Raw genomic sequence first — 13,926 nt, forward strand, 5'->3', positions numbered from 1 at the left:
TTCAAATCTCTTCTCAAAACTTATCTTATGTCACAGGTTTTCAGGGACTAATTTTGTTGTGTCTGTTTTCTTTCGTTTTGTTTTTTGGTTTTAACTGCGCCTTGAACACCTAGCGAGTGGATATGTGCGCGATACAGGTCGATATTATTTTTAGTACTATTGTTTCATGTAAAACGATATTTGAGCTGGTAATAACAATTTAATAATTGGTTTTCGCTTTATACACCCGTCAGGCGTCTCAAAGCGCTTTCAACACGAGTACCCCTGGTCACTGGTCACCATCTCAGCTCCATGGGGAGTACACAACTTTTTTCTCGTAAACATTTATTTGATTGTGGTTAGCAAAATGTTATGCTTAATGCTCTATGAAATTGGGCCTAGGGCTTCTACAACGTCGAAAAGATCAACAATTTGTTAACAATTATTTTGACAACACTGTGTTAAATGACAAGTTCCAGTAATTAATGTTTTCTATCTTCAAAGTGGTTGAATATAATACTGGGTTATTATTTATATCAAATTCCCCCCTTTGCATAGCCTTGCTCAAGGCAGTCGCATTATTCGCTCCGAAAAGACGCCGCTGTAAACCCACCCGTATACCCTGTTCGTGGTGTGTGCGATCACACCGCATGACCCACCCGTATACATGTACACACTGTCACATCGTACGAATACTGTTCACCACGTCATCGCACCCGTACCACTAACCGCATGCGGAGGCCGTCAGGCCGACAGCCTTGTCAGGTCTGTATCTTCCGGGTTTAATGTGTTGTATTGAAAAAATTCCACTAATGGAAAAAATTGGGGGGGCTCTCGGATATGCTAGTATGCAGCCCATGAATATGTATATCTTTCGTCAGACCTATCAGACAACACAGGATGTGAGGCAAATGAATTATTCATTTTGACGTCCAATCACGCACTTCCCTTATCACGACCTTTGGACCCTATCATGCTCGTGTGTGATGTAAACATGTCTCGTCTTTCGCGGGCATTATGGTAATGAGCTGACCGTGGGAACTGTTCGCTTATTATAGTAATGAGGTCAGTGGCTTCAACACAGACCCTACAAGGCTGTCGGCCTGGTGGCCTCCGCATGCGCATAGTGTACGGGGGTCGTTTCGTGCGATGTTACGCACAGTAAATACGGGTGGGTTTTTATACAGCGGCGGTCTTTTTTCGGTGTGAATAATTCGACTGCCTTGAGCAAGGCTACCATTTGCATTGTTCAAGTTTTTTTTTCTTCAAGAAAGTATGGAAAATAAATGTGAGTTTGTATTGAAACTGAATTACCTTTTCTGTGATCTGAACTTCCCTAAGATCGTCAATTTTCTCCAAGGATGTCAGATCTACCTCCGGCCTCATTGGATGCAGATTGATGTAGTCTCTAGCGTTGTAGTCTTGAAGATGTAGATGAAGATCTGTGATGAATCTCTTGAAGGAGAGAACTTTACCGTGGACGTCTTGAGGAGAACCCAGGATGCCAGTCTCAACTTCTTTTTCTGTGACTGTTTATAAACGGAGTGTTTGCCATGTTTGGACAGAAAATACAAGCTGATGAATTTTTCTCTGTTGTACAGACAAAGGACATCATAATGTCTGTTGTAAGGCTCTTGTCCAGTCTGTTCTGGGTTGGCCAAACAGCCACTGGACACATTTTGTTATTGTCAAAGACCAGTATTCTCACTTGGTGTATCACAACTACATGTAGCATAATAATAATATTTGAGTTTATATTTGAGCGCTTTTTCACTCCCGAATGGGTGTCTCAAAGCGCTTATTACCCCTGGTCACTGGGCCTTAATCCACTCCTTAAACCATCTCAGCTCCCTGGGGAGTATACAGCCTCATGCAACAAATGCGCTACTCGGCTAAATCAATCACAAGAACCATCTCTGCCCTCACAGGTACCCATTTACCCCTGGATGGAGAGAAGGGATTAGAACCAGGATTTGAACCCACACTATGCTGAACAGAATCAGCAGAGCTTGAATTCGGTGCTCTTAACCGCTCGGCCACGACACCCCAAAAAAGAACAAATCTTTGAAAATTTTGACTCAATCGATCATCAAAGTTGCAAGAGAATAGTACAAGAAAAAATCCACTTGTTGCACAAGTTTGTGTGCTTTCAGATGCATAATAAAAGTAGCACCCCCTTACAATGATCCCCTGGCTGCTGCTTCCCAAGTTATATCATAAAACCAGATTATAGATTATAGATTGAATGGCTTCTCACTTGCACCTCCGAAAAAAGATATTGACAAAACATGGAGACCACAAACATAGGGCTTGAAAGCTTAGTTGGTGAGTGCCAGCACGTTAAGTGGGAGTTCACAGGTTTCCTGTAATGGTACTTTTCCATAACAACAAATTAGAGCTTGTGCCCAATACCCACAAGACACACTAAACTGACACTCCCAAAAAATTTGAGCTAAAGTACATGAATTAATACACAATGCTTTTCTCAATTTTGACTTGAGCGGCTTGCACCCACTACTTTACTTATCAGGCACTTTAAAATAATTTGAGGTAAGAAATAACATTTTCCAAATTTGTTGTTATGCTTGCGCCCATTACTCACCTGATATATCTGATACACTTGGGCGATATTGTTTTATTTTATTCACGATGTATCGCCGACAATATATCGCGATATTCAATATAATTGCGATTAATTAAATTTGACATCATCAGTCTTCAAACTCCCAGTGAAAGTTGTAGAAGAGACAGTCATAGCATACGAGAGGTGTTCTAATGACCTATTCTTCTGGTTTTACTCCAAACCTACATGTATGGGGTGCAAGATGTCTCAGCTAGGAACTACATCGCGATATTGCGACACTTCATCGATATCGCGATAGGATATCGCGATATATCGATATTTCGATTAAAACCAAATCGGTCTGATATCAAAATCGTTTCCAAATTAGTATCGCGATATTCTATAATATCGTGGTATCGCCCAAGCTTAATATCTGACACTCCCAAATAATTTGAAACAATAAACCGTAACTTCTCAAAAAAAAATTTAACTTGTGCTCACTATTTACCAGGTACACACTCAACTACACTCCCAATTGAGCTGAAACACCAAACTTTTAACATGTTTAATAAAAATTTTGTTTTGAGTTTTGGGCCCACTACTCACCAGACATGCAATAATCTCTTCTCTGGTCCTCCTCCTTCATGTAACGATGCATGATCTTAAGGAGACGGATCTGTACAAAGAACCACTGGTTTCTTGCTCGTTGCTTCTTCTGTTTATCATTGCTCAGTACATCCTTGAACACGGAGCTATGGAACGAGAGGAGGAATATTTCAATTCTAATTCATAAATACCTCAGACAGTTATGCTATTCCTATTGGTGGATAGCACGGCACGTGGGAGTGTTTAAATTGTTGATAATGACCAGTGTTTATAACCTGTTGTCTGCGCTAGTCTTGATGCAAGACGTTTCGTGTTAAATTTTCACAGGTTTGTTACTTTAAATATAAGTTGTGATACACGAAGTCTGGGCCTTCGACAATACTGTTTACCGAAAGTGTCCTATGGCTTTAGAGCAAAGGGTACAGTCATTTATTTTATGACCGTCTTGAAGTAATATTCCTCTTTAAACTGTCTAGATTGTAAAAATGAGAGAAACGTGTAGGCAAGGAATTACAAAAAAATAAAGAGAATAACTTCATGGAAGCTGAAGGTAGGAACTGATATTCTTCTAAAACAGTCTAGATTTTAGGATTGAGGGAAAAATGCACCGAAAAAAAAAATCAAAGAGGTGCAGTGTGAGTAATAAAAATATTTTCAGTGGCGTGTTTACTCTACACATCTCAGCAAAACAAAAGTGTATGAGTATAAAAACCAGTAGAAGTCTGGTTTCACGTACAAACTTGAGAGGAGCATGATCTTGATTTACCTGATATTCTGGAGTCTGTAGCAAGGAGCCAGACTATTCTCATCCAGTTGGTACCAGTTTCTCAACAGGGTAATCTCCGCATCGTATTCCTTCTCGGTTAGCTTTTCTTGCTCACCTTCGACATCGTACACCCCTCCACCTTCAATGGAATCTTCTCTGCATTGTTAAGAACACAATCATACAAGGGTCATACTACTATTTCATTAAGGGGTAGGGGAGGAGGGTGATGGTGGCTCCTATGAAACTACCAAATTGGCACAGCCGACAGCAAACACCCCTCCACCTTTAATGGAATCTTCTCTATAGTGTAAGGAACACACCAGACATGAGTCATACCACTTTTTCATTTAGGGGGGTTGGAGTGGTATTTCTGGTGAAGACTAACCAGGAAAGTGCAAGTTTTAAACTTAATGTATAAACAAAATAATAATAAGGACTAAGAAGATCAAGTTTAAACCCCGAACACTGAAACTAACAAACTCTTTTTTTGTTTCCTAAACAAAGTCCAGAGAATTGTAAAATGTAGATGTTTTTTTCCTCCCAAACTGCAAATTTTTGTTCAAATGATGCCAGAACCCGATAACATTTTGTGTGATAAAATGATGAAATAATGTTCAGTCCAATCCAAGAGAAATTAGAATTAAACTATTCTTAAAAGATATTTAAGAGATTTAACAATTATTGATCGTGGCTAAGATGATACTTTCTTTAGCAAGCACTTTCTTACAAGCACCTTGTAAACCCGTATAAGTGCTACACAATTGGGTCTCAGAATCCATCATCGCAATAATCGCAATCTTTCTGAAAGTTTCTATATACTCAGCGCCTTGAGTACCTTGTTTGGTAGATACGTGAGCTATATAAGACTTCGATATTATTTCTCACCAGGTTGTGGCACCTTTATGACACTACTACAAAAAGTTGTGAATGTTAGTGGAGGTAAACACTGTGCTACAAAACAAAATGAGCTGTGGATTGTAAAATGTATATTAATATTATGGGTGCAGGAAAACCACATCATGTACCTGTGCAAACTGAAAGACAAAACAATGTTAAAGGCAGTGGTGGACACTATTGATAAATACCCAAAATAATTAACAGCATAAAACCTTACTTGGTAACGAGTAATGGGGAGAGGTTGATAGTATAAAAGTCTGACATAGCAACTTTAAGTTTGTTGCACCCAAGGTGGACAGTCTATTACTTTGACCTTTGACATAATTCTCAATTAAACATATTACTCACATAAATATCAGTAGGGTTGTAGGCCAGCTATGTAATGGTAAGCATGCAAATGAGATGGGCGGGGATAATAGTAAATGAGGTTAAAAAAGAATGAATGAAAAACAACAACCATGAATATAATTTGCATAATTAAGAAACTTGGTATTAATGATATTAATATATGCTTTTTAGGTTTTAGTTTAAACCCAACACCTCCCGAAAAAATTACATGTACATTCAATATCAAAGGTATTCGACTGTACAAGAAAAAGAGGATGTTTCGACCTGGTCCAAAACAGGCATTAGGCCTACCGACTACTAAGCTTGGGCGATATCGATTTATTTTATTCACGATATATCGCCGACAATATATCGCGATATTCGATATAATCGCGATTAATGAAATTTGACATCATCAGTCTTAAAACTCCAAGTGAAAGTTGTAGAATAGACAGTCATAGCATAAGAGAGGTGTTCTAATGACCTATTCTTCTGGTTTTACTCCAAACCTATGGGGTGCAAGATGTCTCAGCTAGCAAATACATCGCGATATATAATTGATATATCGATATTTTTTTAAACCAAATCCATCCGATATCGAAATCGTTTCCAAAATAATATCGCGATATTCGATAATATCGTGATATCGCCCAAGCTTACCGACTACCAAAAACCAGTTGGTAGATAGAATTACTATCATCCCTTAATAAACATCATTTTACCATGTTATCTAAGTTAGTAAAAAGCTGGATTAAAAAAAAAGTACTTTTGTCTTTTTCTCTTAGTTCAACCCCAAATTAATGAAAAATATAACCAGTTACTTTCAACCATGGTTTAATCTACTTGGATTAAAGATAGTAATAGGCATAAACCAGATCAAAATCATCATTTACCGTCTCTTAACCTGGTCAGTAGCTCTAATCGCATTTACAACCAGGACCCCTCTCTCTTTGAAGTAAGTTGATGAACTGAAAAACATTTTCCAGCAAGCAGCAGTCAAAAAAAGACACACATGTATGTTAATATTAGTAAAATATTTAACTTCTGTAAGTTAAAGGCAGTCAACACTATTAGTAATTGTCAAAGACCAGTCTCCTCTCTTGGTGTATCTCAACATATTATGCACAAAATAACAAACCTGTTGAGCGCAATTATTGGTCGTCGAAGTTACAGAAAAATAAGGGAAGAAAAAACAACCTTGTCACACGAAGTTGTGTGCTTTTCGATGCTTGATTTAGAGGCCTCAACTTCTAAATCTGAGGTCTCAAAATCAAATTTGTGAAAATTACTTCTTTCTCGAAAACTACATTACTACGAAGCTGTTTCTTACAATGTTTATGCTATCAACCTCTCCCCAATGCTCGTCACCAAGTAAGGTTTTATGCTAATATTTATTTTGCGTAATTACCAACAGTGTCCACTGCCTTTAAAGGCACTGGACACGTTTGTTTGGTCTCAAAATATTAGCAGGATGACTACCTTGGTAGGCCTAACGCGCAGCGGAGAGCTTTAATAGTGTAAAACAATGCGAGAAACGACACCCTCTGAAGAAACGTAGTTTGAAACAACACCCTCTGAAGAATTGTGGTTTTAAACCACACTCTCTGAAGCAATGAACATAATTATATGTAGTTTTTGAGGAAGAGAGAAGTTCTCACTAAAATGTTTGAATCTGAGAAAGACCTGAAGCCTTTCTCAGGCACCTGAAAGCACACAAATTTGTGCCACAAGTGTGCTTATAAATCTTCTATTATTAATCTTCATTGACCGATACAGTAAAAAACTTCACAGATTCATTACTTTGTGCATATTATGTTGAGAAACACCAAGTGAAAAGAATACCGGCCTTTGACAATTACCAATAGTGTCCAGTGGCGTGCTTAGCAGTTACTTAATGAAGATTATAGTTGCAAATTGATGTACATGTATAACATGCACATGCAATATTTAGTATGAAATGTTAAAAAAAAACATAGTTCAATACATCAAAAAATCACTGTACTCGACAAGCACAACTATAATATAGTTAGTTGTCATATTATGACAGAGTTGAATTAGTTGGGTCAATGCAAGGCAATGAAGGTCAAACTGCTGAGTTTAACTGCATTGTGACTCCAGGGGTCGATTTCACAAAGAGTTAGGAGATATACAAATTCCATGGATAGTCCTAAGTTAGGACCAGTAACTGGTCCTAACTCGAGACAAGACTAGTTCAAACTCTTTGTGAAATCAACCCCAGGACATTGCAGAAGAAAAAAAAATAACAATTTTCCATCCATTAAAACACAAAAATTGTTCTGACTTAAAGGCAGTGGACACTATTGGTAATTACTCAAAATAGCTATTAGCATAAAACCTTACTTGGTAACAAGTAATGGGGAGAGGTTGGTAGTATAAAACATTGTAAGAAACGGCTCCCTCTTAAGTGGAGTAGTTTTCGAGAAAGAAGTAAATTTTCCATGAATTTGATTTTGAGACCTCAGATTTAGAATTTGAGGTCTCAAAATCAAGCATCTAAAAGCACACAACTTTGTGTGACAAGGGTGTTTTTTCTTTCATTACTATCTCGCAACTTCAATGACCAACTGAGCTCACATTTTCACAGGTTCGTTGTTTTATGCATATGTTGAGATTGACCAAGTGGGAAGACTGGTCTTTGACAATTACCAATAGTGTCCAGTGTCTTTAAGAGAGCGCTGGAAACATTGTGTCACATTTAAATTATTTCATTTGAATTATTTCACAATTTTTTCTTCAAAGTGAAATCACCAGAGCTTGAATCCAATGCTCTTGACTGCTAGGCCATGACAAGCAAAATAGACTGTTGTAAATAACTTACGCAATTTGTGGCTTGCGATGATCAGACACTTTTTTGGTACGGGGCTGTAGTTGAGGTTGCTCTCCATCCTCCAGGGTAGTAGCGAGGGTGAACTTCGGTGGATCATTGCTGGAAGTTCTCTTCTCATCGAGTGTCGGTAGGATACTACCCCTTCTCTCTCGAGTCTCGATGTACTCACTGTTATAAAAAAAATTACAATAATCCAAAAAAAAATAATATCATCTGGTTTGTTATATTGCGCTTTATCTACGAGCGCATCTCAAAGCGATTTTCATTCAACAACTCCAGGCAGACTTAATAAGTTGATGAAGTACAGTTGAATTAAAGCCTAAATAGTATCTTCCTTCCGGTGCACACTACAGAATGGAAAGTCAGCAAAAAATAAATTAGGAAAAAGAAAACAAAGTTGTTCCAGACAGTAAAAACAGTCAGCCGTACATGTAAGCCTGACCAATGGATTTTTCGGACAAACACACCATCTAACCTGAAGTGGTTAAAGGCATTGGACAAAGAGCAGGACTTCTTTTCTCCTGGGCCCAATTTCATAGCGCTGCTTAACGGTAAGCAAATTTGTGTGCTTACTGTAGCAGAAAAATTTGCTTAAGCCTTAGCGTATTTCACAGGCTAGCAGAAAAAATTGCTCTGCCATATATTGCTCGTTTTCCATGGATTTGCATTGTGACTTCATTTATTTTTGTGCGGTAAGCATGCCTTTTCGTGTGCTAACGGTAAGCAGCGCTATGAAATGGAAATCGGACAGTAAGCACAAAATGGGCCGCTAAGCAGCACTATGAAATTGGGCCCTGGTTGATCCCAATATCTGCATAAATAATCAAACCTATGAAAACTGTGGACTCAATTGGTCATCGGATTTGAAAGAAAATAGTTGAAAGAAAGAAATTTGGGAGCTTTCAAAATGTCTAATTAAGGCTTCAGGTCTGAAGTCTTTAAACACTTGAGTGAGAAATTACATTTCTCATAAATTTCTTTATGCTACATGTACATGTAACAACAATTCTCCACTGCGCGTTACCATGTAAGTTCTTATGTTAACCATTATTTTGAGTAACTAGTGTCCATCGCTTTTATAACAAAACTGAACTGTCATGAACTAACTCACCCATTTGGACTAGCCTCGGACACTGAGGAAACCCTTGACGTTCTCCTGGTTGCTAGACTGAGTTCCTTAGCATTCTGCAGCCCCGTAATCAGAGCTTCGAAGTCATCCACTGGGATACTGGCAGGCACGGGCTCAAATCCACACTTCTGACCTAAAATTGACTGCATCAAGGAGACATATGTGTTTCAAATATTACATAAAAAGGAACAAACTGAAAGTTTGTATATACTCAGCGCCTTGACCAGCTTGTTGGTAGATACGTACGCTAGATACTATTATTATATATTATTTTATTAAGTAGGATTTGAAACTTTGCATGGTGGAAATACGATACAAAAAGGTTTGCGGTAACACCATGTAAGGACTATCTCTAATGAGTTGGGGTGGTTCTGAAAAAGAGCCGTTGGTTTCAACTCAACGTTTCGATCAGTATGCTCTGATCGTCAAAATGATTTGTTTGCTTAAGCAAAATGTTGTGCTTAAGGAGCGCTATGAAATTGGGCCCTGTGGTGGATTTCACAAAGAGTAAGAGAACAAGTCTTATCCCGAGTTAGGACGAGTGACTAGTCCTAACTTAGGACTAGCTGTAAATTTTTGATATCTCTTAGGACTAGTCCTAAATTAGGACTAGTCCTAACTGTTTGTGAAATCAACCCCAGGACTCACTCAAAGTCCCTCTTACCACAAAATTGGGCCCCTTGGAGACCCTCTGGCACTCTTCAAGTTCCGATAAACAATGTTGAGCGTAGGTGTGGCTGTCGTTACTGATGTCTTTAATTCCCCAGTGCGGATCGCAGACCTGGAACTCGTACCCACGTTCCTTACAGTAGCTCTTGAGTCGAGGGTAGACTTTAGAAACCAGGGCAGTCCTCTCAGCTTCAAAATCTGAAAAGAAATGTTCCCTGCCACGGTTAGCGCTTATAATTACCTTTCAGTAAAATGTATTGTAAGGAGAAGTGGTTTGTTAAAACATGAAAATAAAAGAGCAAGGAGTTCTAAAAGGGCAAGGTTTTAAACTGCCATTCATTAATACCTCTGACAGTTTCGCTAGTCCTATTGGTGGAGAGCGCGTCACGTGGGTGTGTTTAAACCTTTAACGAGGACAGTTGCTCAACGCAAAGTCCGCTTCGCAGGTCACTGCTTACGTGCCAAAGACCAAGTCATTCCTGACGTGTTATACTGGAGACTACCGTGCCCTAATAGAGGACCTCGACCACTCAACTACATCGACGTGATCGGGAGAGATACGGAGGCTGAAATAGCAGACCTTCCAAACATGATGAGGGATAAACACCTCTGGCGTGACGTTGTGCATGGATTCTCGGTTGCGACCGCTAAATGATGAAATGATGATGATGATGTTTATACACACCCACGTGACGCGCTCTCCACCAATAGGAATAGCAAAACTGATTGGTGTATAAATGAGTAATAATCATTTGAAATTTTAAAATACCTGAGAAAGTTGAAGAGATGAAGATTCTGATGATTTTTTTCTCCACTGGATACTCAGCGTCAAAATAACCCATCATAAGACGATTGATGCATTCGTCTTCTCCGCAATCAACGATCATCCTGTCTTGAGGCAAAGGGTACTGACTCGGGACGGGACTTACTTCTTCCCTCGGAGGGATACAACCATCCGTGTCATCAAGAGGTAGAGTGGTTTCATCAGCCGCATCGCTGAGTATCAAACCTTTAGATCCGTCCACAGAATCCAATTTCAACTTCTCCAATGCTTCATCAGATATTGACGTTTCGTCCGGTTGCGAAATTGCTTTGGAGTCCTTTCCAATCACTGGTAACCTTACATCCTCATCTATTGATAGTGCAGACGCCGGCCGGTGGGTACCAGCACTCACGGTGCTCCCAATTCTAGGCAAATGTGTCAGACTCTGAGCGCTGTCGTAGGAACTATCGTGACTGTCACCGCTTCCAGTGGATTTCAGCGATTTTAGACTCAACGCAGGGGAGCCACTCCTATAGCCCTTTTGGTTGGCATCTACAGTCCTGGGTGCCAGTGCTTTTGTAGCTTCTACCTTAGTGGGAGTGTTCTCCCCCGTTTTCGATGTGGCATCAATGTTCGTTTTGCTTTCGGTGAGTGGTGGCATTCTACCATCGCCTTGAGCCCATCCTTCGCTAATCTTTACCTCTGGACCTCTGCTCCCGCCCGATACCCTGTGAGGTAGAATTCCTTGAGCGCTAACTTGTCTCAAAGGTGATAACTCATGATCTTCGACTGCCTCCTCACTTGACCTTTGACCTTCTGGACTGTCTGGTCTCACACGACTTAGCCGACCTCCATAGTCTGTGTACCTGGAAAACATATTGTGTCTTCCGTACTTCTGTAAAGCAATTCGAAAAAAAAGAAATTGTTATGTAGGATCAGACATCATATAAACGGACACCAACCCACAGAAATTTGAAGAAAAAAAAATTCATCTGTGTGCTTCTCACTGAGTGGCCTTTAAAGCCATTATACACTTTCGGTAAACAGTATTGTCCAAGTCCCACACTTCGTGTATCACAACTTATATATAAAATAACAATCCTGTGGAAATTTAGGCTCAATCGGACATCGGAGTCGGGAGAAAATAACGGGAAAACCCACTCCTGTTTTCGCGCGTTTCGCCGTGTCATGACATGTGTTTATAACAAATCCGTAATTCTCGTTAACGAGAATTTATATTGTTTTACCGTTTTCTCAAAAAGTAAAGCATTTCATGGACTAATATTTCAAGAGAAGTCTTTCACCATTACCTTCTGTAAACCCTGTAAATTATTTGTAAATCTGTGAACTTTTTTTTTTTTTTCTGTACCGAAAGGGTCCAATGGCTTTAAACGGGGCACCAAGGCTAAGACAAGGGGGTATAAAGTACATGGCCTTTTCAGCCTTTAGTGTAATTCCAGGCCTGTGAGGTTGATGAGTACATTGTAGGTATTCAAACAGAGACCTATAACAACGAGAAAAATATAAAGTCTGCGTTTCGGGAAAGGTCCACAGTTGTGAAAAACGTGTACAAAACCAATGGGAGCTGTTGCAAAAAAAGGTCAACTGTTGCAGGTATATTATACCAGCTTGGGTTAGTGTGTGTTTTTACCGCATTTGGAGGCACTTGGAATGAAGGGTCGTCAAGCGATTCTTCATAGCTGTGTGATAGAGCATCGTCTGGGATTGATCCTTGGAGAAGACGCTGTCGTAACTGCTTCTGTTTAAAGAGTAAAACATACAAAGGTTAGCTTTTAAAGGGAAGGTACACGTTTGGTAATTACTCAAAACAAATATTAACTTAAAACTGACTTGGTAACAAGCATTGGGGATCTGTTGGTAGTATAAAACATTGCAGAAAACGACTCCCTCTGAAGTAACGTAGTTTTTGAGAAAGAGGTAGTTTCTCACTAAAATAATAAAAGACTTCTAGCTAGAAGTCTTTTATTCCTATCTGAAAGCACACAAATTCGTCCAACAAGGGTGTTTTTTCTTTCATAATTTTCTCGCAACTCCGATGACCAATTGAGTTTAATTTTTCACAGGCTTGTTATCTTATGCTTATGATGGGATACACCAAGTGAGGACACTGGTCTTTGACAATTATTACCAAACATGTACCGTCCCTTTAAGGCAAAGTTTACTTTGGTTTTTGGATTGTTTTAGACCCTAGAGAGACCATGTGAACCTTGTTTACAATAAGTGTGACCTTCTACATTCTTCGGCTAGTCTGGCAGGCAAAATACTGCACTGGTCATCTTGGAAAGTTTACATTTTGGGTTATAATTTCCACATAAATCCAAGAGTTATGAACGTTAAAGCTGGACAAGTTTTAAGATGTGCCCCCTTTCATCATCAAAAGTTGATAAGAATTTGACAGTGTAATCTCCATAATATAAGATTGTATGTTTTCTTCCATTGAGCTATGTAAATATCATGCCTGCAGGAAGTCCAGGCTCTGTGGCTCTTTTGAAAACATGTGATCGAACCCACGACCCTTGCAATTCAAGAGCAGTGTCTTACCAACTAGACTACCGAGGTTGCCCTGTAGCTAGAGGCAGTTTTGGCAGCGGGTACCGCAACGATATATAACAGAATACATTATTTGAGTGAGGTTTTTGGGGTGGGCAGTTACTTACCCTGAGATAGGAGACGATAACTTTGCTGTTTCTTGTACTGATCCGTCTGTCTGTGCCTCGGAGATGCCCATGGTCTTCAAGCTGCAAAAAAAAAATTGAAATTTGTTTAAAGGGTCTATGTAACTTTTGTAGGACAAAAAACACAACGTCCACAGATTTACACTAAACTTACACAGTTTGAAGATGATAATAGTAGCAAGCTTCCCTGAAAACATTACAGGCTGAGGTGCTGTAGTTTGGGGGAAATGAGTAAAACAATGTCATGAAAATAATTTTCGTCTCATGAGACGAAAATTATTTCAATCATTTACAAACGTATTTTCATGACATTGTTCTACTCATTTCTCAAAAACTACAGCACCTCAGTAAGTAATATTTGAAGGGAAGCTTTCCACTATCATTATCTTCAAACCCTGTAAGTATAATGTAAATATATGGACATTTTGAAAAAGTACCCAAATCCTTTAATTAGTGTACTTATGGCACAAGTGGCAATCATTCAGGCCTGAAATTACACGAAGGCCACGTCCTCCGTGGCCATGTCCTCAGTTGCCCCTGATCTTGGCCTTGGTGCCCTTCAAAAGTTTCCCATAGACTTTTTAAGATGTTTCCAATGGAGTTCCCACTTTTCAAATCGAATGCCCTTGCCCTTTCCATTTCCAGGCCTGATGATTTGTTGAACCCATCGTCACATTATCCGG

At 39.3% G+C, this 13,926-nt stretch overlaps 1 protein-coding gene across 5 annotated transcripts in view; it reads right to left on the minus strand.

The window, feature by feature from the left end:
- The window catches only part of LOC139942864 (NACHT domain- and WD repeat-containing protein 1-like), a 54,628-nt gene that overhangs the window by 20,460 nt on the left and 20,242 nt on the right, over nucleotides 1–13,926 (minus strand). For 4 of the 5 annotated variants that reach the window (XM_071939660.1, XM_071939663.1, XM_071939662.1 and 1 more), the window contains exons 3-12: nucleotides 13,226–13,306; nucleotides 12,199–12,306; nucleotides 10,554–11,442; nucleotides 9,780–9,982; nucleotides 9,098–9,258; nucleotides 7,978–8,154; nucleotides 6,032–6,106; nucleotides 3,915–4,070; nucleotides 3,149–3,294; nucleotides 1,294–1,508 (exon numbers count right to left, since the gene is read on the minus strand). In XM_071939660.1, coding sequence (XP_071795761.1) covers nucleotides 1,294–1,508; nucleotides 3,149–3,294; nucleotides 3,915–4,070; nucleotides 6,032–6,106; nucleotides 7,978–8,154; nucleotides 9,098–9,258; nucleotides 9,780–9,982; nucleotides 10,554–11,442; nucleotides 12,199–12,306; nucleotides 13,226–13,306 — 2,211 coding nt within the window. The remainder of the gene's footprint in view (nucleotides 1–1,293; nucleotides 1,509–3,148; nucleotides 3,295–3,914; nucleotides 4,071–6,031; nucleotides 6,107–7,977; nucleotides 8,155–9,097; nucleotides 9,259–9,779; nucleotides 9,983–10,553; nucleotides 11,443–12,198; nucleotides 12,307–13,225; nucleotides 13,307–13,926) is intronic. The other variant, XM_071939661.1, reaches the window with a different exon arrangement.

Source organism: Asterias amurensis, chromosome 10 (genome assembly GCF_032118995.1).
Source record: "Asterias amurensis chromosome 10, ASM3211899v1".
NCBI classification, from domain to species: domain Eukaryota; kingdom Metazoa; phylum Echinodermata; class Asteroidea; order Forcipulatida; family Asteriidae; genus Asterias; species Asterias amurensis.